Consider the following 25,354-nt stretch of genomic DNA (forward strand, 5'->3'; position numbering starts at 1 on the left):
GATACTGAAAGCTGTGAGGAGGAGCACTGAATATGCTCATTTGCACACCTGTGTATCTATCACCTTGTGTAGCCACTATCCCATGCAGGTGAACCACAGGATGAGGTCCCAAAACACAAAACCACCTGCCTACCACCGCAAAGGGAGGATAAACAGCCCCAGGCACTAACATTTTTGCTTCTGTTTAGATGAAGTAACATACTCTTGATCTCTTCTGATCTTCAGACAGATAACCAACCAAATTATAATGCCAAATTTGTTTTTTAGGTCCAATGTACAAAACAAACCTGTACAGTTCTGTACAACTAGCAGAACTTCCCTGAAGACAAGGATAACTTAACAGGACGTAATCTAAAATTACAGAGGACTGAAGTGAACTCCTACATTTTCATTCTAAAAAAAAATCAGTCTTATTAGCGCCAAGTATTTAAAAAACTGGAAGAAGACAAGCAACACAAGTTATGAGTTCTAGTTCTGACCTGTATCAAGATCCCCAATCACGTAAATGCTGGCTCCAATGGGCACAGCTCCATACACGAAAGAAGAACTAGTTGGGATACATAGGTTCTGGTCATTTAGATAAATCCACCTGTAAGAAAATAAAAATAAACTGGTATGTGATTTTTATCCAACACACAAAAAAAAATCCAGGTTCATTTTCCAACTGCCATCTTTGAATCAAAACCAGAGTGTACAAGTTAATTATTTTTATGTAAAAATTGATGTAAAATTGTCTAGTTCAAGACAGACCTGGTTCTTCCTAGCTAGGAAAACCAATTGGTACTACTATTTAGGTAATTTTGGATACTTTATCTTGAATTTACTGTATTTCAGAATTACTTCACTCATCTGTGTAATCTAATCCAAAATAAATTCTTCTTGCAGATGTCCAGTGTGAAAGAAAAGCAGGCATGTAAGAGCCTTTTTTCCACCAGCAGCTACAACAGTCAATTTTCCCTACAACGAAAATTCTAGTTAATTTTGTCTTCAAACCAGCAAAATCATAAAAACGTGTAAATCTTAACAGTCTATAGCAGGGGAAATACCATGTTGCCACAGTGAGTCCTCGTTACAAAGGAATGCCTTCCCCCATACAATTCCCTAACTTCTTTAACTGCACTTTATCAGCAACGTGAAATTCCCTGGCCAGGAGGAAGAACATAGCACTCGACAATGCTTCATTTTAAACAAGGCATAAGAGATTGGAACTCAAACTGGTAAGGGAATTGGGGAACGAAATGTTCATTTCTTGGAAGTGAAAGAGAACTTCCCAATCACACATCAGGCTCTTTTCAAGCACTTCCTAGCTCGTTCTGTAATCCTACAGCTCCCCTGTGTTCACATTAAGAACACCCTCATTTCAACACATCAGCCTGAACTTCCTGCCACATGAAGAGCAGGTTTCTAAGTTGAAGCCTCTGGAAGCCAGGTATGTACCCCGTCACCCCTGAGAGACACGGGTTTATAAAGGTGTCCCATTTCTCTAGAGTTGTCAGCACCCTCTCCATGGTTTTGAAATCAATTTCTACAGATGCTGCTGCACTTTTGCAGACGCTGTCATAGTTATGATTGTTAGATCCTGAAGACACACAAATCAATGTTATTTTAGGTGACTGCTCCCGGATCTTTTATTAAGTAATTTACAGAAAACAGGAGAGTTTGAAAAGCCTTTGACAGCAGTACCATCCATTTGCAATGCCACACCTGGTTAATTTGAGGGAAAAGTCAGGAAATATTCTCATGGATATTGCTGGCCTTGGAAAATTCTGTCTCATCCTCACTCATGATTCAGAAGCAAGCCTCTTTCCTGGCACTGAAAGGGAAGCTGCTACATATTAATTGTCTTGGAAGGATCGATTTTAACGGCCAAATTAAAGGATGAGCTGCCCATTATTATTTTATTGTCTATGCTATACACTGAACACTACAATGCTGCAGAAAGGAATGGAAACGTTTGTAGCTGTCACAGAGGAACACAAATGAGCAATGAAGAGAGGAAATCTTTTGCAGTGACTCAAGAACTCTGTTACACAGCAAAACGCTTTTTAGCATATTTCACTAGCTTTCTTTCTTGACTATGGGAAGAGGACATGTTCAATATTTTTATTTTTAGTAGCAAGGTACCTAGAATTATGAAAACTGAATTAAGCAGTAGAGAAATGGAAGAGGAAGATTATTATTTTTTTAGTTGCAAATAGAATACTACGTCAAGGAAGGAAAAGTACAACACTAGATGGGTTAGGCTAGCTACTCATCAAGTGTGGAAATCACGTGAACTTTGGGGATTTGGCTGCACCAGACAATCAAAGCTCTGGAGTTTAAAAAGCGCAGGACCCAACCGTTTTACTACCGCACATCAAGAAATATTAAAGTATCTGCAGTTGCTTGTGAAAATTCCTTCTCAGCCTTTCTTAACACACACACTTTAAAAACAGCCCCAACTTTTCAGGAACGCTTACAGCAGTTTTAGCAGTTAAAACTAGGAAGGAACAAAGACAGGAAGGGCAAGGGGTCACGTTTCATCAGAGCTTGACTACGCTCCAGCTCCATGTGGGCTGTGCCTACTGTTGGAACAGTATGGAAAAAACACCATACAAGAAATTCACAGTCTTCAGGAATTCGAAAACACTCCTTGGAACACAGCTCTTACGTACTTCTCCAGGACGGCTCTGCTCAAACGGAATCCGAGAGCGGCAGAGGCGCGTAACCACGGGCAAAAACAATTACTGTGAAACTGAAATATGCTTCCACAGAAATTAAAAAAAAAAAAGGGGGGGGTGTGGAGGAATCCTGATTTCTTCCAGTCTTAAAGGGATACAACCAAAAAAATTAATTTAACTGCTGTATGTGCTAAGCGGGGTGGTAACTTATTTCCAAATGAGAAGTAAATAGAGGCACAATACAGACCCAGTGCATTCGCACACGTCACCTTCAGCTCCTAGCAGCAGTGAAAGGAAGCCTACAAATGAATGAAAACCTCTTCTGTGCTCTGCTTATCTGACAGCACTATCAGTCAGACAGTTTTCTCATGACATTTGCATAAGCATTTCCTTCTAATGAGATTCCTGCATACCATATGGACCAACCTCTCTAATACTACAAGTTTGTTTGGTTTACTATTTACATACCGCTGAAAGCATTTTCTTATTTCTATGATGTTCCGGAAGCAAAAGGAATTCGTTTTTTTAGCCAACTACTGCTACAGAACAAGCATCTCACTTTTATTCCCCTAGATATCTGCAAATTTTGATAATTCTTTTGAACTAGGGGCTAGTAAGAATTAAAAATAATAATAATTTCAAAACAAAACAAAAACCACTAAACTACCCCACTCACAGAGAACCAGTGGTTACACTCAAGGACAGGGCTCCACCAGCACCTCTGACATACACGTTGCTCATCTCTCACATTTTTTTAAAATCAATTCTTATCCTGAGCTGTATTTTTAAAATAAGTATGCAATGTACACAAAGCTCAGTTCATAACCCTTAAAAAAAAAAAGTCTACATCCTCAAAAAACCCTGCGGCCCAATTGTATATATTTCCTATCCACAGTTTACTTAAATTCACTCATGCACAAGGCTGACAAAACATTTATTAACTGAAAAACTTCAGTTACAGAAGTACTTCAAATATTATGAGAATTACTTCATTACCCACTCCACATTTCATGTATGCTAGTATTCCATCTCACTTCATTTATTTTATTGCTTGTTTATACAGTATAGTTTAACAGGATTTTTAATGTTGGTGGTTTTTTTTTTGTTTTGTTTTGTTTTTGGCTCATGTGAAGATCTCGGCATATTTCAGTCTTTAGGGAAGTGTGTGTCATGGGGAAGAATAACAATTCTGAAAGACTGCACACAATGAATTATTCTGGACTAAGTTACTGTCCAAGTAAGCAATATCAAACAAGTTAAGCCTCAGTCCTTTAATCCAATTGAAAACAGATTTATACCAGTTTATATACTGATATAAGTGCAAATGCTTACCTAAAACCCATAACTCAGATCCCCATGGACTCAGGATGCCTAGGATAACTCTATATCCTTTCCTCTTAGGTACTGAGGGCTGTGTCACACATATGAAAAAATGATGCAAATCATGCACGTGTGTATGGCTGCACAGAACTGAACCAGCAGTACCCGATAGCTGAACTCAGTGCAAAAAGCTCTTTCCACTCAAAAAGGGATCAAACATGACAGAGTTCTGAAGTTACTTAAACACAGCTGGAAAAGCCTGTAGTTTATTAGGAAATATGCAATACCAGTATGCAGCTATTCAAAAAGCTGCTCTGAATTTGGTTTTGAGAGCTTTCTGGATATACACTGTTAGAATTCATACGCTGAGCTTTTGGCCCACTGTTACTAAATAATCTTCCAAACACATTCCTCTTTTCCACAGACTTTTGTCAATCATATACACACACAGTCTGTGGTGGTATTTCAGGTTTGATCAGACAGCTCCAGTATTATTTCTTCATTGTAACTAGAAGAGGAATACACTATTTGGAGTTTCAAGGTGCTTCATCCTGACTTCTTGAAGCTGCTGATTTGCAGGCTAATTACTACTATTTGTTTCAGAAACTATCACAGAAGAAATAAATGCACTTTGCAATAATAAATTAATCATCTTATAAGACACGCATAAGATTAAGATAAAGAATCAGTCTTTGCATACGTCACGTTAACTATACACTATGGAACTGGGACGAAGACATCGTCCACCTTTGGTAAAACGTATAGCATCACTTCTGCTTTATTCGGAGTAATGATGCACAGCACAGCACATGATACCCTGTGCAAGTGGAACTGCTTAACTGATCAAACACACACCCCAGTATTTAACATATGGTTTTCACAGATTTAAGAGAAGCACATAATTTAAGCTTTCATGCTTCCCTCCAAATAAAGTGATTTAGATTTGTTTTCTGCGCTTACTGAATCAGCTGAGGAAACACCCTCATGTTTTCCAGAGAGTCAACTTGCCTTCATTTGGTATTCATTTCATATTTGCAAAACACTATTATAATGAAATTATTATAATATTCCAGATTCAATCTTACTTCAAAGGCCAGTGCCAGACAATAGTGTATTCTGTCTTGGCATTTGGCAGGCAGAACAATTTGCTAACTTCACTTTGAAGCAAAGTCCCTTTACGACTATTTTCTCTCTTCCCCAGGCAAGCACAGCTCAGGCTTCTCAGGCACTGCCATGGCTTCAGCGAGTGGCACTCATCCTGCCCAGCACTCAGGCAGTGTCTGAAATTAAGGATAAGTGCTAGTCCCTGCTAGCTAATGCTATAAAACAGCGTGGTAACACAGCACCCTCTCCTGGTTAAGTGCCATCACTTCTCACTCCGGGGGATGAAAACGGGCTCTTCCAAAACCAGAGGACAGAAGCAGATTGCTGCGGAGCAGCACAGGGAGCTGGCACCCAGCTGGTAACCAGCCTGGTCTCCCAAGCAGTGCTTGGAGCTCATGCACAAGTTTATGCCAGGTTGAACTTTTAAGATTGAATTCTGTGTGTTGGCAAGGCAGAAAGACGAAGCAAAGCAGCCCTCAACATGTGCCTCTGCAAGCAGCAAAGCAGTCACATTACCTGCTGCTACCTCACCTCCCTCTGTGCCAGCACAGCCCTCGTGGCACTCACAGGACAGATGAGGTCCTAGATCAAGAGCTGAAGTGCCTGGATTTGTATTACAGTGATACATGAAGCCTGTAACACCTCTGGGATGCCACACCAAGCAAACCCAGAGAAATGCACTATTAGAAATGCTGCCTTACAGATACCTGCAGACAGCAGGTGGCACCACCAACTCACCTGCACTGGGCCAGAAACTGCAAACTTTTTCAAGCTTCACTTTACCTGTGAGCTTAGACTGCACCAACCAGAGCACTGGTAAGAAATCATGAACTATGTATCACCTTCTGAACTATATACCACCTCTTGCCCAAAAGCTTATTAGCCTTTAGCATTTCCCCACACCAAGGGAACAGAAAACACTAGGGAGCATCAGCAGCATTAACTTCTCTTATCTGTCTGCTTCCTATAACCACCTTGAAGAGCATTTCTTCTCCAGCTTCTTTTGATTATAGCTAGTTTGGACATCATTTAAAATAACACAGAAGACCCCTTCAAACAAAAAATTAAAACCTCTTTACATTCACACCTTAGAATAAAATTATATAATAAACTTCCAACTACTATTTCATTTTTGTGTGCTTTTATACAGGTGACAGACATAAAAAAGCCTTTATCTTGTAATACAGACTTAGTAATCTCCACAGTCAACATCTTTGAGATTTCTGACAGTAAAGTCTTACTGCAATTCAGCAGAATAAAAAAGCAAAGTTGTCCAATTTACTGTTACATGCAAGAAGAAAACACTGGAAGTACCAAAGCTTGTCAATTATGACTGAAGCATATGCATACAGCTATAATTAGTTACCTTTTAAACTCGTCATGATAAAATTCAGATTTGCATGTCACCATCTCGCTGGCTTGACTGTCATCACGACTCCTGACCCCACCAAATACATAAAGCTCAGAGGCAACTCCGCAGGCCACTGCCCCAAATCTGCAAATCCAAATAAGAAAGGAGGAAAAAAAAAAAAACACAACCAAAAGATATATCAAAACCATTTAATCCATCTGAATTTTCTCATTTTTTTACATACATGTATATAGCTAAAAACATATTTTTATCAAAATATTTTATATTCGACAAAGTTGGATGAGTCATTAATATAAAATTATGAGCATCTACTTCAGACCATGTAAATGAACAAAACAACAAGTACAATTCTGAAGCTCCAGCTGAACTACAATTTCTACTTTGTTTTGCATCAGGATAGTGTTGCTTGTAACACGAGAAGCGTATTCCTACAGAATCCATATCTATTGCTTGGATACTTATCTTTACTCAGCCACATCTTGGCATTACAATCACAGGCCACCATGATCAGAAAGACAGTGTGAAATTCACAGGGCTTTCTAACGGCAATATTTAGGGATTTGTCAAAGGAGTAAAGGTAAGTACTTCTAATCAGAGCATCAGCACGTTGGTGTTAAAAAGTCTGTACATGATATGAAGCATAAACTGATATAACACTGATGACATGAACTGTCAACTCTTCCTTTATTTAAATAAGTAAATAACCAAATGCTTTTGTGACTGTTCTGGAGGTTTCTGACTGAATATACTCTTGCAATCTAGTTCTCCCCCTCCTCCTGCCCTCCGTTTTTACCCACCTTCTCTCCTTCAGAGGACAGATTGCTGTCCACTGCTGAGTCCTAGGATCATAACACTCAACAGATTCAAAGAGCTTTCCATAGGAGCCTCCACCCATTGCATAGATTTTCTTCTTCATAGCTGCATAGCAGCCAATCTCGAAGATTAAAAAAGAAAAAAGTACACCTAAGATTACATGCAAACACACAATGTCAAGAGCTCAAAGTGAACTATATACACACGCAAACACACACACACGTATTTGGGTTACCTGTACTGTACGTCAAACAATGCTGTACATAGAAGTTTTCAGCCACAGTTTTAATATATAAATAAAGTTGCTCATTTCATTTTGAGGATTATTTGTTACATTTTCTACTTGAAACAAAGGGTTAAAATACATAGGTTGGTTTAAACTGTTTAACAGCAAGTGATGCGATAGTATTCAATGTAGTTCTTACCTTTCTAACCATAGTCAAGTCTGGCTGCTTGGTCCAGGTACGGCTATAAATATCATAGCTCTCCATAGAGATTAGCTCCCTTTCACCATCCTCACCTCCCAGAATATACAGAATTCCATCAATCTCTACCACACCAAAATTATGTCGTGCCTAAGGAATAAAGTCAACACTGTAACTGCTGTTGTGAATAAATCAATACAATTTTTTTTCTCTTATCTGTCAGCAAAGTGATACTGGCATTATTTGTGTTTTAATTTATTTACTAAAAGTTAAGGTTCAATCTCACAACAAACATTATTAAACTCTCCAATTAAACAACACAAAGGGTAGTCAAACAGCAGCAAAGGCAGAAGGGACTCTGCAGAAATCTAAGAACAGAGCTTGGCCATATTTCAGTTTGCATAGTAGCGGCCTCCAAGATGAAGCTGCTGCTTTCAAGTCTCTACAGTAGCAAAATCTGGACCCACGATCTGTGAGAAGGCAGCCCTTCTGTTTTGTAAACAGCACAGATACCTTCGCTGTCTTACTCATAGTAAACAAGAAACATAATGCATCACAACTACAAACGTGGATTTCCTCTGAGCACAACTACAGGTCCTCGCCAATAAGAGGAAAGGAAAATCCTGTGGCAAACAACAATTTTGTAACAAACAACCTGTGCTGATTTAAGGAAATAAAATATGCAGGCACATTAAAAATAACAAATGCAAATAATAAACTGTTCCTTTTTGATGGGATGCAAATATGAAGAAGGAAATATTAACTCAAAACTTAAATACAACTGTGCAAGCCAACTTCTGCATGTTGACCTGCCCTCTGTCTCTTCTGCACAGCCCAATCCCTTTACCCCTGTAAGAGTTCTCTTGCATACAAGGGAAACTTATGCATATTCATAGAAGGTCAGTCTACACAGAGCATTAAGCATACTGCTTCAGTGTGGAATTCCTGAGGTTCAGCTTTACAGCTAGCTGTTCACCAGGTTTTCCAGACCCTGCCGTCATTATCGAACCACAAGAAACCACAAGATATAAGTAGAAAGCAATCTGTAGCATGGCTTTGAATGCATAAAATGCAAATGACAGGAGACTCAGAATAAAATTTTGCAAAGCAACAGAACATTTTGCCAAAGTAAAAAAAAAAAAAAATTAAATTAAATTCCAACAGTTAAGTAAGGAGCTTGCCTCATTCATCGGTGGCAAGGAACTCCATGAATTGGTATCTGGATCATATTTCTCTCCAGAGCTTAGCGTTCCTTTGTTTTCATCTTGACCACCAAGTACAAATAAAAATCCTTCTGTAAAACAAAATATGATGTGATGTTAAAAACAGGATTCACACCTGCACACTGAGCAAGACAACATGACTGGTGAGCTGTATCCTAGACTTTGCTAAGAGGTTCAGACCAGTCACAGGTCAAACTCTGGGCTGGAGAAGGTAAAAACGCTTATTTATACTTGTACTTAAGTCTACTACTGCAGATACTATTCAATATATTCAGTGATGCAACAACTAGAATCTACTTGAAACATGAAATACTCCTGGAGAGACAGATGAATAGGTTCCCACAAAATATTGTGCGAATGGTCATTTTAAGACACTCAGATGACAGAAAGTTTCACAGAATAAAGTCATGTTTTGGCCAGACAAAGGGGAAGCATGAAATAAACCCAGTGCAACCAATCTTAAAATAAAAGAATTATTATAAACGGTATCTCGCATTTTGAGGCAGGGTAAGTTTTCATAACATTGGCTTGACAAACACAAAGTTCCCCTTTACCTGCTGACAATACTCCATGATTGATCCTTGGAATACTCATAGGAGCAAGTTCAATCCAGAGCTGCCTATTGGGGTCATAAAGAGGACACATGCACCGCATCACTGAGGTTGGTTTCCGTGATCTGAACACAAGGTGAGGAACAAACAAACAAAACTGAGACACGGTTTTATAAGTTCACTGTTAACCACTGTGTCTGAAACTTTTCTGTTCAGAGCAACATACATTCATAAAGTATGGCATTTACCTGGTAAGGAGAAAATCCCCAAACCAAATGCAAGTTTTACTTTTGTACAAACTGATGACATAAAAAGCAGGAGCACCTCATTCATATTACATCTGCACATACTTTTATGAAGAACTTTGCTTGAACTGAGAAGAACTGATGGGGATTTTCAGTAATGTCTCAGAAAAGTGAGAGTGCAACCTGATATGCAAAACCTTAAATATCTGAGTGCTTTATTTCACTTCTATAAAGAGCTAACTTTTAGAGTGCTAAACTTTAACTGGACAAAACCATCTCCTGCACTGCATGGGTAAAGAAAAAGCAAAGAAAGGGATTGCGTGGAAAACAAATTTTCACCTGGCATCTCAGATACATTGATAATGTTCTTTGGAACCACAGCTACTATAAGCAAAACAGTTAAAGCACACATTCATTGTTATTCAGGTTTACTATAGATGCTTTTCACATCATTAGAAAAGAGTTTCTCCAATGTTGTGTGCTTATTTTGAGTAAAATCTATTCAGTTAAAAAAACAGCCAATGTTTTCTAAACATACATGACCTACTCTAAGTCTACCCCATGTAGAATTTCAGAAAATTATCACAAAATATTTATTGCTGAATCATTCACGAAGGTATTTTAGGTGTGGCTGACCAACTCAAGACCAAGCTCAAATGAAATACTAATAAGCACATTAGGTGTATAGAAAACATGCTGTGTTTTCAGATGCCCTGTGGATGCTGGATGGTTGGATTTGGCCATTTGTGACAACCTGCAATGCCTCTTAGTACTTACACTCTTTCCTCTCCACCGACAGTGACGATACACTCTGAGTAGCCCCGGGGCTTGAAGGAGGCCAGCATTGCCTCTCCCTGCTGCGGTGGCGTGAGCGGAATATTGTTGCATTCTTTGACAATCTCCCGTACCAGCGGTTCGCTCATCATCTGCTCCCGTAAGTACGCTGCATCCAGGCCTGACACCCACACTGCTGACATGACATCCTTCATGTGAACCTACAGAAAGAGGCAAATGCAACGATATTCCCCAGACCTTACAGAACAGCACCAAGGCACCTGTACATACAGGTACTTCTGTACCTATCAAAAGCTTTAAAGAGTATTTTTGATATTGGGAAGTAGTAGCAAAATCTACAGCAATGCTATTAAGTCTTTGAATTTTCACTACAAATGAGCTGCTTGTTCTCTGTCTCTCTGAGATCAAGATTATGTTATTAAATGCCAAAAGTGTCTTTTTTTTTTTCTTCTTAGTGTCTATGAAATAATAAAGACAGCAGATAATACATCATCAACACAGCTTTCACCTTTTACAACCATGCTGTCTGCATTTTTGGCAAAATTCAACTCTAATTCAAGAACTACATTATCCATGAAAGAAGCATACCCAGAAAACAAGGTTTAGAAGGAGCAGCTGAGAGAACCAGGACTGTTTAGGATTGAGAAGAGGCTGAGGAGAGACCTCATTGCTTTCTACAGCTACCTGAAAGGAGGCTGTAGGGAGAAGGGTGTCAGTCTCTTTTCTCAGGTGACAAGCGATAGGATGCAAGCCAACATTCTCAAGTTGTGCTGGGGAGCTTTAGATTGGACATTAGGAAGAATAATTTCCGCATGGCAAGGGTGCTTCAGCATTGGAACAGGCTGCCCAGGGAAGTGGCAGAGTCACCATCACTGGAGGTATATACGAGATGTGGTGCTTAGGGACATGGTTTAGTGAAGGGCTTGGCAGTGCTTGGTTAATGGTCTTGATGATCTTATGGGTCATTTCCAACCTAAACGGTTCTATTTTAAGCTCCCACCAATTAGAGTAAGCAAAGTGATTTGAATTACATTTGAAAAAATAAACCTTTTGATTTCCTGACCTTTCTTGATTCTGAATCATGAGAAATCCACCTAATAACCGCTTCAAAGACGTATTTTTCGTTTCCAACATTGAGCTTTTCCATTGACAGTACTTCTTTCAGTTTTTGAGGAGTCAGTTCCAAGAATTCCTCCGTGCTGCTGACATCTCGAAAATGAGTTTCCAGATACTCTGAGGCAAGGTAGTGAACATGATGCAAACAATAGTGCAGTGCAAAGTCCCGAATACCAATACAGTTCTCAGCAGCTATGCAGCCTTCTAAAAACTCACAGCAGAGAGTTTTTAAGTCTGTAAGCAACAGGAGATCAGCTGCCTGTACCACATCTTGGATTGTTTCTTCATTTAGCCTGATCTGCAAGAATTAATTTAGAAGTTATCGCTATCACTCATTTGCTTCATGACATGTCTGCATTCATTACACTCATTCTCAGTGGCTGGAAAATGGGAGTATTAAAGGGTATAAAAATTATGAGAAATCACTACGACTACTGCATGTTTATAAACCAACAAAAAAATGGAAAGGCATTAGCTTGACTGAAGGTGTCAAGCAGAACTTTGCACCTCAGGGAACTACAAAATTGCTAATCTAATCTGAGAACCTAAAATGAATTTTGTTGCAATAAATGAATAACTTTTACAAATGCATATCCAGAAAAGAATTCCAAGCTATATTGGCCTTTTTGGTTTATGCTGAAACTTAAAACTAGTTCAGCAATCACTGTCTGGTTCTGAAAAAACTGGACACACCAACTTTAATTCCTGCTAAGGTGACTGGAACAAAGATCTGAATGGGTACACAGCCAGCAAGAGGCCAGAGAACTGGGCATGAGGATGCCTGCTGTACTGTAATACCGGTCAGTGATGGGGTCTCAGCCTCCATTGCTATCACTCCAGTTTTCTTTTACAGTAGTAAAAGACTGTGTGCTTTAAAGCTGGTTACTGAAGTTAGCCACCCTTTTAATACCAGCACTTAACACTGAATCTTCTAGTCCTTTCCCCCATAGCACGGGAGAACTGCAGATTTCAGTCTTTATTTCACATACAGAGCCCATGTGTGGGCTTCTTCTGCCTTGCAGAAGTTGTTTCAGTATTAAACTTTATAGTGAGATTTCCGATTGCTATTCTGACAGATAAGCCTATTTTAAAACTCAGGTTATTTTTCCAAACAATTCAATTTTCATCTAGCACATTATAATATCGTACCTGGCCACTGAAGATGTAATCTAGTATCTCTTTCATGATATCAACAGATATCCCTTCAAGTTCAATCTTATACGTTGAGCCATCGTCCTTAGGAGGATTGTAATTCAACTTCGTTCTAAGAGGAGAGGAGAAAATGAATCAATAAATAAAAAACACTCGTGACCTGGGCATACTATTTATTTCTACAGAAATCAACAGTAAACAAGCTATAGATCACTTCAGATGAAACAGGAATGTTAAAACCTTACCATATAATTTGAAAATTGCCTCTCTTGAATTAGCATGAAAAGGCTATATGCACAGTTTCTAATATTGCTCATCACATTTCCAAACAGAACAAATATGTTAGCCTTGCAAACTATTCATGCATCAGAGAGCCAAAGTAATTTTCCCATGGCTCATTCATGGCAAACATTCATAAACATCACTTAGAACTTCAAAAAGAATGGCAGTTCTGCTGAGAGGTGAAGCAAGAATTTGCTTTGGTAAAGGTTGAAAAAAAACAAAAACAAAAAAACAACACTTGAACAAAACAAACAACCAACCAACCATTGGAATGAGCATACGTGATCAGAATATACACTGGCAGCACAAATATTTTGACTGCATTACCTTTTTGTGTAGTTTATGATGTTATCAGCCTAATGCTATGCCTGGCTCTAACTGAACTGTGTGCTCACAGTTCTAGGAAGCAGCCCGTGTTGTGCTCTGCCAGGCTTTAAATATTCATCGACACCAGTGGACACTGTACTCAGGAGCAATTTCTTTAAAAATACCAGGAACAGTTCGATGTGCTTTTGAACAGAACGGAGAAGTGGGGCAGGAAGGAGGAGGAAATAACAGCAACGCAGCCAAGTTTGCTTTCCATCAGTTGTAAGTACAAGCACTTCTTCCAGGAAAGACAACTAGGAGTTCAAAAGGGAACCAGTCTAGTAAACACAGTCCCAAGAGCTGAAAGCTCATTTTGAACTTTATTTTCACACTTTAGGCAACCAAGAATACATTATAAAGACCAGAAAAGTTGTTTCACTGCCTGTATATATATACCCACACGTTTACATAAACCCTTTAAAAGCATTTCTATTTTCATTTGAATATTTTCTTATATACAGTATGTTTCTTAATGTGAAAAGCTGTGGCTTTACTAAGCTGAAGACATCTTAATTTGTCACCATCCTCCACTATCCACACTCATACTACATAAATACTTAAATAGGACTTAGCTAAGGGCCAGATTCTGCTTCACTTACTCACACTCGGGATAAATTAGTTTCTCACAAGATACAACTCACATCGAATAAAATCCTAGTCTATAAGGAGCTATTTTTAAGTGTGAATAAGGGCGGTAATTTTAGCCCTTGAGTTAATCATATTTGTGGTCTTGTTCTCACAGAGCTCCGTCACGAGTCACGCTGCTCCCATTCACACGGTCGGCTGCAAGAGGGCTGAAGCTGAGCCGCTTCGTTCCGTGTTTGTGCAGCACCTAGCATGAGGTGGAATACAAATAACAGGACAACACCAGGATTTGGATTAGTGAATTGCTGATTTCCTAACACTTGGAATGTGATGAGGAGAACCAGACTGGTTCTGGGGTTCTGTGAGGCCCCAGGTGACTTCTGACACGGCATGCGGTGTGAAAGCAGGCGCTGGTTTGTGAGCTGCCAGCTGAAGTCCTGCAGAGCAAAACCAGGCTGGAGCACCGCTGTGCAGCTCACGCCCCCACCTGGAATCGGCTTTTGTCATCCCCACGAGCTCCAGGTGATAAAACAGCACACACACACACAGAACCGAGGTGTCCTTACACAGATTTTCAGGTCTACCCAGAGTACCTCCATTTTACCTATGCCAATTACACTCGAGTTGGGGGTTTCTGCCACACAGAACGTGGGCCAGCCACACATCATGGGTTTTGAACCAAGCACAAGGTGTATAATAAACACATTGCATGCCAGGGCTAATGGGGAGATTAGGGAAAGGACTGGTGCTATTTATCACTAACTTTCATCTCTGCATCACCTGCACACACCCAAGCTAAATCACCTCATTGCACGGACTTTACATGGACGCCTCCTAGTAACAAGAGAGCGTTGCTAAGAGTTTTTGGGTCTTATCAGGCTGGATGTTCTAATTACCGTGTACCTTCCAGGCCACAGCTGTTATTAACCTGAGAAGAAACAAACCAATCACCGACGCTTGCCCAAAATAAACTCAAAGCAGAAAAAATAAGCTTGTGAGCACATCGATTGATTCCAAAGTTACAGGTACTTGTATGTAGGCAAATATTCACTGTATGCAAATGCATCCCACTCACTTTCGGGTAAGCTTTCTTCCTATCACGTGTCCTGAGAAGCGGTAGTTATCCGTCTGTCTCATAGCCCTCATTTGCTAGCTACCAAACTACTGGGTTATCTATTTTGGTGCAGAGATGTCTGAGCTGTGACATAAGAACCACTCCCAAAGAGCAGCTGGAGGTGCTCCTTGTTCCTTGTGTCGGTGCTGCGAGACAGCTGCTGCCTGATGGGGAGAGTGGAGGGGAGAAAAAGATAAATATAAAAAAATTAAAGGATGGATTGTAACCAGGCTTGGGCTGGAAAAGGCTAAGATGGAAAAGAGTCTAGTGTGGAAGTGTGGTAAGAAAGCTGAAGGAGGAGAACGAAGGAGGGGGTATGTAAGAGGAAGGAATGGAGACAGACGTGCCTCCTCTTGCATCACGCAGCATCGGCTGTCACCTGCACCCACTTCCACACCTCAGCAGCAGAAGCAGTGTGGGTATCCCTGGCATAGCCTATGCAACCACCGGAACGAGAAATGTTTCCAAACATGTTTGTTCCCAGTTCAGGTGCAGAGTGGACAGCACGTTGTGAAACGCTTAACCCTGATTCTCTATCAAATTTTGCTCTAGAAGAAAAAAGTTCCACACCATGCTCGAACAGAGGTTTCTAGCCTGTCAGTACATCAGGCAGAGGGACCTTTTCTTTCCCTGTTGTGCTCTTTTCCACAGTGATTCACTCAGCCCAGGACTTGTGCAGCTGAAACCTGGAAATGGTATTCAGCAAATGAAGGTGCAGAGATGTGTCCGGCCAGATGTGGCTGCTTCTAATACATGTGTGAGAGCTTCCTACTAAGGACAGCATTTCTAATTACTCTAAAAGCATTCTAATTTGCCAAACCACAGCAGAAAAGACTGCCTCAGTCTTCCTCAACTCAGATGAAAGACCAGAACATCAAGGTTTAGAAGGAAATAAAAGCCCACAGCCAAGCAGAAAACCCATTATGCAGGAGCAGAGCACACCTGAGATGCATACCGAGCTGGGGGAAAACAAGGCCAGGCAACTTCTTAGTCCTATTTTCTTAAGTAATTTCATTTTGAGCAGCTCGACTCCATACAAGTTTTAAAACCGTGTGTGTCCATGTCCCTCATCATCGTAAGTTGAAATTGCTCCTGGTAATGTAAACAAGGAGTTCAACAAATCCACAACATCCACCCCAACCTCTTGTACCTGTAGGAGAGCTGCTTGGCATGTACCATACCTCGAGCAGGTGGCACCCAAACAACTGGTTTTATGCTGTGTTTTGATGTTGTGTGTCTGCCTTAGACAAATTTAGAATCTGTTCTTCCACATCACTTAAGGAATACAATCCTAATGAGTCATCTCAAATGTCACTGCATAACGCAGAATAAGGAGAAAAATTCCAATACCTCTTCTGTATACGTAAGCAACAACATAAGCAAGGTAAATCGTTAAAATGAAAACAAGGTCTTAAGAACGAGTTTTGGTATCGCTAGGAATTACAGCTCACATCTAAGAGCATAAAACAGATTTAAAACATTAAAATAAAACCAGGTAAATTGAAAACTGTCCACAGTTCTCAGTAAAATTAAGACAGATCTTCCAACATAACTCTCATAAAAACAAACACACACACACAAAGGAAACCACAGCCATACTTTGAACCTTACAGCCAAGTCTCTCTAACAGCACTGCTGTGGGACACTTAACATAAATGAGAAGAACATTTAAGAGGGGACCTTGTTTTTCTGACCTTTTACCAATGACCTGAGGGGGTGGAGGGGAATAGCAATACTAACAAAAGGTAATAATAGAAATAAACCAACAAACAACATGAAAGACAAAACAAAGGATTCAGCCACCACCACCAAAACTTGCTCTCTGGAGCCAGTCACCATTCTGTAGGAGTATTTTATCGTTATAACCTCTGCCTTATCTGTGAACTGTTATGAAAAGATAACAGATACATTTCTACAGCTGTGACAGATTATATAGAGACCAGCTGTATTCTTGGAACACTTTCATGCGGGTATACAGGTACCTAAACATAACAAAACTTCTGCAGACTGAGCCCTCCAAAGAGCATGCTCTAGATCACATTCACCTCAAGTAGGCTAAAGATATTTATGGTGAAGAACAATTGGAAAATTTGGGAAACAAAGCCGGTTGCTTTGCTTTTGATGCTTCACAATGAGAAAAGACCAGAGGTTAAAACAAAACCTCTGCCTGCTTTGACATCATTGCACTGCTAACAACGCAGTTCCATTGACCTGCTTACAAAGCTATCAGAAACAAAATTTCAGGAGGCAAGAGGGAAATGCTCTTCTTTTTGAAAGCAGCTGTCTTTCCAAATTAATGATTTTGCTCCAGATTAGCCATAAGGACTAGTCTACACTACACAAGCTCTGCCAATATTTTTATACTAATGTATTTTGGTATTAAAGTGGCAAAACTATCATTCTAGACCAAAGGGTAATAAAATCAGTTTTTGCTGACGTATCCTTTATCTGCAGCAGTGTTTTGACCTTCTCCAGACAGCATTTTAAAACAAAGCTATATTTCTAACAACAGTTTCTGGCAAAGACACACACCAAACTTAGAACATGCTCACAGCTATGACTCAGTCCCGAGTCAGAGCAGGATCGCTACCAGACACCAAAAAACACCAAAAATGTCAAGCTAGTACTTTAAGGTTTTGCATCAGTAAGGAGAAAATTTTAAAATTCTGGTTTCAATGCTAACATAAGGTCAATTCAGCCTCCTCCTGATCCAGGTTTCCTTATGCGGGTTGAGTCTTCAGACTACGAGCTTATCACGTTAAATCTGAGTCCCACCTAAACTTCACCAATACAGCGGCCAATTCCATTTTATTTCTCTGCCTTTATATCTGCAACATTTTCCACCCATTGAGGCTGATTTTTCTGCATGAAAAATATATTAATAATTATGCTATTAAATAGGTCAGACAAAAACATGATGCAGCAGTTCACTCCACCCACCGCCATCCTCCAATACGGTATTTTACAACCAAATCAGAAGGTTCTCTTTGAGGTTGCACCCTGGCCTTTAGCAGTGCACATAAAAGACTGTCTTCACCACACCCTGTAGAGAGTGCCAGCTCTCAGGCTGTTTTGGCTGTGCCTGCTGTATGTCTCTCTTTTTAAGATTATCTGTAACTGCAACTTCTGGTCTCAAGGTGAAGTAGTCCACCCAACAGCTCAGCATAATAATCTGCAGAAGTTGCTTCAGAAGCTGCTTCCCTTGGCTCAAGCATAACGACAGCTAGAAATAACTTAAACTTTTTATAGATGGAAAGATTAGGTCAAGAATTTAAAGCTTTTTTTTTCTTAATGGGGGGAGGAAAAAGGAATAAAGCAATTCCTTCGACAGCAGCACAGGAGACGTGTTCAAGGCTCATGGGCTTCCCTCAATGAAGAGCTTGTTTACTCTAAAACCTGGAGTTATTCCGACTACACTGAGCTCATCCAGCGCTAGGCTGTAATCTCCGCTGGAGATCTCCCCTCAACCAGCATTTCTTGCCTAAACACGCGAGCCAGGCCTAAGTAGACAGAACACACACTTGACTAACAGTCTCCAAGAAGGGCCTCTTGGAGCTTCTCAGCCACAAAAAGTACGGGACACTTTCCATCTGTTGGGTTTTCCAGCCAACACTTGGTGTTTGGGACACAAACCAGCCAGCTGAGCTCACAAAGAAGTCGAGCACAACGTGGCGGAGCTGGCCGCAGGCACCAAGGCCTCGCGCCATGCTGGCGGCATGAGGCAAAACCAGGCCTCAGTGGTGTGCGCAGCCCGCACAGCTCCCCAGCCCTCACCTGGCCCATCATGTACCTTCCTGCAGCAGCGATACCTTTAACAACGTGGGATTTCTGTGCCAAGGAGTTTAGGAAGGTCATCTGTTTGTTATTAAGATGTAGAAAGAGAGATTTAGCCCCCATTCCTCAGCCGGCAGCAGGCTAGCTCAGTGCAGTACTCATCAAGGCTCCTCTTCAGTGAATGACATCAGTTCCATATTTCTGCCATTTTTGTGCTCCACACAGTGCTTGAGCTCACTCACTAACAGGTGATTCATGAGATTCCATTCCACACCAGCTGAAACGAAGAGCTAGCTCCCCAAACAGCAGTGGTGTATCTGCCAGGCCACAGCTTGGAGCTAGGACCAACTTGCTTGAAGAGCAAAGGAAGACATTTCTGGGATATTGTTTTAAACCAAGAACTCAACTGTACCTTACTTCAAGATGTTTGCTTTCAAATTCGCACTGCTTTTAAGCTTGTTAAAAATGCCTTTTTTTTTTCTTTTGAAGGACCAAGTAAAATACCTTACCCACACCATTAAAATTATCATTAAATATCTAAGACACATAACACTATGTATTATGTCTCTAGTAACATAAACACTCCTGTGGCTTCCTGAAATCTTATTTGCAGGATACCAATGAACCTGCTGAGAAAATTTGATTTATTCAGGTGTTCATACCTCACTTATCCTGAGAGCACATGGGAGAAAAAGTAAGTACAAAGTAGAATGGACAAAGTTCGAAGCACACAAGTAATACTGCAGGACAGCCAGAAGCTGCGAGGAGCACTGCCCATCTCTGAGAATCCACCTGAGGAAAGCAGCAGCACTCCAAGCACGCCAGAAGCTGGAAAACTGAGTTCTGCAAGGCTGTAATGAAAAGCAACAACACGGTCAAGAGAGAAAAGGAAACAGAAGCATGGATTTCACCAGCACAGAAGGAAGAGCCAAGAGTCTACAATTCAAAGGACTAGATGTGTCCACGAACACTAACAATGCTTGTAGCAGACAGCTTAAAGTCACTCAGGAGATGTAAAACCAACATGCCTGAGGACATAAACCAGCCACTAACTACATGGTATTAAGAAGTTATTTCCTTGATAGGCAACAGGTAGTTTCAGAGCTGGCCATAACAGCTATTTTTGTTTGCTTGTTTTCTTGGAAATATTAAGCAGTGGCAAAGATGTAACAGGGGAAGATAGATAGGGGAGACTCCAGCATGACAGTGCATAGGTGGCACTATGCTCAGCAGCATGACGGAGGGGGAAAGCTTTGTACTATACCTGCAATAAAAGGTCTAGACAGAGCAAAGCAACAAACTCCTTAAGACCATCAGTTACTTTTCACATGTCAGTCCACACAAAGAAAACGTTCCTTCAGTAGTTGTAGCTGAGACCAATGCAAACAGAACACAAAGGAAGATGCGTCCAGACTCAACTCCAGATTTTCCTTCCTGCACAGGAAGAGCTTCAGAACACCCTGTCCCAACCACAGAGTATGTTTTAAAGGACACCAGAAAAACGGTTAATAAAAAAGCCCTTTTAACAACAAAATTGCTTTGTTTGGCAAAAGTTCAAAAGCTAACACGGGCACAAAAGCAACCTGCCCCACCTCCTTTAACTCGCCCCTCAAACTGTGCATGTATAGGAACAGTGCGTCTCCAAACACGAAGACCAAGAAGCGTCCTCTCAAGGCTCCTTAGTAAACAGCGTGCTCCGATTTCCTGCTCTCCCTCTGCCTGACGTGCAGCAGCAGCCCAGCTGTATTGTCTGCCTGTTTTCAGCTGGGAAGAGCCTTACTGTTTCCTCCCTCTAGGCCATCTTTAGGGGCTTGTTGGAGCAGGAAGGTAATTAACAACTCCCCACTCAAGCCTGGCATAGCACTTTTCAAAATCCTTTTTACAGCATAATCTCCTCACATACCTTTATCACTGTTGCCCCCAACTACCTGTCCAAACATAATGCATATTTAGGTGCTTTTTTCGTTGTGCCAGACAGGAAGTTTCTGGACATGGTTGTGATTTTGATTTATTGCTTCTCAGAGTTTGAGACTTACAACTCGGGTATCACTAAAGCATCACAGGGGATGTTTTAGTGTCACTTGGAAAGAAGTGTAGCCTGATCTGAAAAACAGCTTTAAAAGTTTGGGAGGAAAACCTGGCACAATTTGTTCCTACCTTCCTGTAAGAGTTCAAACTGTCAGGGCAGCCTCTGAAGTCCCCAGGAAAGTGACAGAAACCAACCTCTTGTAAGAAGGCTTGACTACAGCATGGCTTTACGCCACTGCTTGTAGCACCATGCTGACAGAAGGGGCAGGCGGACAGCTGAAAACTTAGAACAAGCACAGAGCAATTCAGCTGAACCAGCGCTGGAGAGAACGGGCTCCTGATCACCAAACACCTCCCAGCCTCAGCAGTCATTTATTTTAGTTCCAAACTGGAAGAGTTTTAAAGGACTATGAAAGGTCCCCACGAATGTCCACTAAAACCAAACAGGTAGCAGGCAAGGCACAACAGGAGCAACTGGCACACGTCGGCCTCCACCTCACACGGCTCTGCGACGCCGGTACCAAAAGCTGCCACCTCAGCCTCTCCTGCGCAGACACGCCTGTGCACGAAGCAGCCCGAGCAGGCTGCCTGCCCGCAGACCTCGCTACTCCCAGCACGAGCAGCGCAGGCGCTGGTGACGGAGGACAGGTCGCGGCACTGCTCCGCTGGAAGCTGTCTCAGCGCTGGCAGGTTACGGCTTGGGGTCGGGGAAGGGTCTTGCAAGGTCTGCTTCAGCGGGTTGAGCAGCGCAGGTAAGAAGATGGAACTGCTGTCATGTAATTCTGGTCAATATCAATCCACAGAAAGCATTTATAAGCAAATGGAACGTAACGTGTACTTGATCTTACATCTTTATTTTGGTCCGGCTATATTATGCTCATCTGGAAAAAGATGAGAATACAGTTACTGCTCCGTTATTAAGTCAGAAAAGCCTCGAGGAACAGCACAGCGTGCGTGCACCCATCCGCAATCTGTTCACACAGATGTGTGAAAGCCAAAGATGAAACTTGCTGAGATAACTACAGCAACAAAAAAGTAATTTTAAATACAGCACTTAATTGAGACAGCGGAACCACCGCTGCGTGACAGAGCAAAGCCTACCCAGGAACTTGGGTCCCGATACCCTCTGCTAACGCAGCTCTCACTGCACCCCGATGCACAGGCAAACAGACGGCAAGCCAGCAAAATACTGAGAGCTGCAAGTTTCAGCTGGCCATGAACCGCTCATGCCAGACAGTGACAGAGCTGCTCGGATGAGAACATCTGCTGCTACCGCTGAGGATACCAGGAATACTTGGACCAGACCTATCCTATAAAAGGTTTGTGGATATATGCTACAACTTACGCCACGCTTACTGGTGTGAGCATAGTTTATTCTGTCAAAAGCACTCTGATGCCAGTGTAATTTACACTAGGGTCACAAACTAAACAAATTAAACCAAAGAAAAGCGTCTTGCGCAATACAACTGTAGCTATGTTACAGCTCCTGCCAGGACAAAAACTGTTAAAAAAAAAAAAAAAAAACAGTAAAGTGCAGAGCTGTTGCTGGGTAGTTGCAGCAGAGAAAATCAAGAGCTAACCTGGCTCAAATTTAACTTCTCTGGGATGCAGAGCAGTCTCTCTGAGCCAAACCACGCTTTGTCCTATGGCAGTCTCTTCATCAGGAATCCTCATTTTCTCAGGCTCAGGAACATACCACAAGATGTTAGAGATACGCAGGAAGACTTTTTTTTTCTTTAGTTATTTTCTTTAATAAATGCCAGAATTTGCTCCAGGAGCACACTAAAGGATGAAGCAAACCTGTACATACAAGGCAATTCTGTAGGAATTCACACAACCACCCGAGACCTCGCTGCCCCTAGGAGAGCTACAAGCAACTGGGCATTCAGCAGCTGAGGCAAGACCTTAAGCTACCACAGGAATTAGAAGCCTTACTGGTCCCAGGCACTGAAAACTCATTCATGAGGCTGGCATTTTTTCCCTGCACTCTCAGAAGCTAGGGTATGGACAAGAAGGACAAGACCAGGAAAACATCTGTGCATCTTCCTTCCTCTTCCCACTGCAGCTGCCACCGCTGAGCCGCATGGACAGCCCAGTTGCCAAACACCTGGAGGGATTCCACACCACCACAATTTATAAGTGCCCCACTCGTAACGCTCTGCCAAACAACTTCCATGCAAAACCCAAACCAAGCAATGCTCCTCTCTCCGTGGCTACACAAATCCTTCAGCATACACAGGCTCCGCTCACACCCAGCCACCCCCTCACAACGTCCATGCCTACTTATTTTCCTGCTCACGCCCTAAACGAAGCGTTCATGCAAACCATACACAACTTCGGAACCTGCCCACCAACTTGCCCACAGCCACAACACTTAATGACATAGCCAGATACAGAAAATGCAGCACCAACTAATAATTACAGTGCTTTGCTGCTAAGTTCGACATATCCATTCGTTTTTCTTCCAAATTTTACTTCTGAAATGAGTTGCTGGATTTTCTGAGCTTTATATTGATTTGAGTTGCTTGAGAAATTCCAATCGACATTTGGAGACTGTGACAGACTCTGGTACCAGAGCGTGCTTTGGAATCATCTCACCTTTCAATACCAGGACATAAAATTCCTGAGTCTCTTTATATAGAAATGTAAATCAATCATTTTATTAAAAAAAAATAATAATATACGGGACTTGCAGAAAGTAGGTACCGTAGAGACACATTTTATCTCTAGAGCGACTGAAACATTAATTTTAGCTGAAACCACAATGCTCCAACACTGGCAACCTACCCGACCGATTCCAGCCAATGCGAAGACCAGCTGGAACATGAAAGAGATGCTGGAGTGATGAAAAGAGGCAGCACAGGTGGAAATTAGGCTCTGCAAACGTAGGTAAGCCAAACACTTCTCTTTATGTGCTGCAGAAGAATTAGGCACATGTATTTTTGGTTCTTTGTATCTTGCAAGCCCAAGGACAAGAGATGAGTAAGCTTAAAAAAAGATAAAAACCACCACAAAATCATACTTAAGTATTAATGCATGTAACCTACTTTCACACATAGTTAATGAGGTCCTTCATGGGATTTGAATCTGAACAATTTTGAGTTATATATATAAAAAAAAAAAAAAAGCCGCAACTCTAATGACTACAAGTTTTGTTGTTGTTGTTAATGCAGTTAGGTCTGACTCTGACTCCTCACACACACCTCACTTGTGTTTCCCAGCATGTTTTTCAGAGATGAACAACAAAATGCAATACATGATGAAAATCTGTTAAAAGTACTTTCCCATCAAATGGCATCTTTTAACTGCACAGTCTTTTTTTGCAGTAAAAAAAAAACCAGCAGTACAGATATACATGAAACATGCAGTTGCCGTAGAACAATTTTTCCAACAACGCAGCCTCTTTCCATCTAAAGCAAGCCTCCCAAGCCTTAATTTTGGATAGGGCATTGGGTCATCTCAAACGTGATGAACAACAGCCTAAAAAAGATCCAGGCATTCGATGAGTACTGAGTCAACTGCTCATCCTTATGTCATGCCTTTGATTTGCCTCTCAACACAGCCTTCCACAATTGCTTCTCAAGAGCAGCGCTGGAAAAAAAACAATTATGAGTATGCAAACTCCTCGGTGTGTTTCTTGGAAATCTTCCTTCTCTGAGCATTGGATGCTGTTTGATTTCTGAGCCCTGCCAGCTCCTTGCTGTAGGTGGGAAGCGCTGCTCCTTCAGCTCTGTCCAGGCTCGACATCCTTCACAGAAGTTAACCACCAACTTCACCTGCCATTTATTTATAGTTTATCCCCGAGAACACCGAGGCCCTGTTATAATTGCCATCGCACTGCCTAAAAGCACACAAAACCACGGAATCCGAGGTGTGCAGCCGCTCAGCCTCCCAGCCCCAGCACACGCAGGTGCTGTGAGGACTCGGCAGGCTGCAGGAAGCGCTCCTGCAGGCTGGTGCTAACGCAGCTCCCTATTCCTGGCCATATTAAACACCTCGGCCGCCCGCAGGACACACACAGGAGCCCTACAGTTACCCCCGCTGCTCCTTCGGGCTGCGCCCGGCTGCTTTTTGGGGCGTTTTGCGCTGTCTCAGCGCCCTGCCCGGAGCCCCCCGGCGGCAGCGGGGCTCCCACGGAGCCGAGCCGTACCTGATGTAGGGGCTGGCGGCCGCCAGGATGTTCTTCTGCACCGGGATCTCCTCGCCCTCCAGCACCAGGTGCGCGTCGCAGAAGCGGCTCTCCTCGCGGAACGAGCTGAGGGCCCGCAGTAACCGAGCGGGGTGCTGGGGATCCGACACGGCGCTCGGCCCCGACATGGTGCCGTGCCGTGCCGTGCCGGGTCGAGCCGAACCGGGCCGGGCCGTGCCGCCTCCCTCAGCGCCCGGGCACCATGGCGGCCCGCCCGCCCTGACATCATCTCCCCGCGCC

The 25,354-nt window shown here is 42.0% G+C and overlaps 1 protein-coding gene across 1 annotated transcript in view; it reads right to left on the minus strand.

The window, feature by feature from the left end:
- The window catches only part of GAN (gigaxonin), a 39,429-nt gene extending 14,117 nt beyond the window's left edge, over window positions 1-25,312 (minus strand). The window contains exons 1-10 of the mRNA XM_084533902.1: window positions 25,076-25,312; window positions 12,774-12,888; window positions 11,572-11,922; window positions 10,491-10,708; window positions 9,472-9,593; window positions 8,876-8,988; window positions 7,695-7,844; window positions 7,254-7,390; window positions 6,451-6,579; window positions 480-589 (exon numbers count right to left, since the gene is read on the minus strand). Coding sequence (XP_084390028.1) covers window positions 480-589; window positions 6,451-6,579; window positions 7,254-7,390; window positions 7,695-7,844; window positions 8,876-8,988; window positions 9,472-9,593; window positions 10,491-10,708; window positions 11,572-11,922; window positions 12,774-12,888; window positions 25,076-25,242 — 1,612 coding nt within the window. The 5' untranslated portion in view covers window positions 25,243-25,312. The remainder of the gene's footprint in view (window positions 1-479; window positions 590-6,450; window positions 6,580-7,253; window positions 7,391-7,694; window positions 7,845-8,875; window positions 8,989-9,471; window positions 9,594-10,490; window positions 10,709-11,571; window positions 11,923-12,773; window positions 12,889-25,075) is intronic.
- Window positions 25,313-25,354: the final 42 nt, after the last annotated feature.

This window comes from Aythya ferina (genome assembly GCF_964211825.1).
Source record: "Aythya ferina genome assembly, chromosome: 12".
Classification (NCBI taxonomy): domain Eukaryota; kingdom Metazoa; phylum Chordata; class Aves; order Anseriformes; family Anatidae; genus Aythya; species Aythya ferina.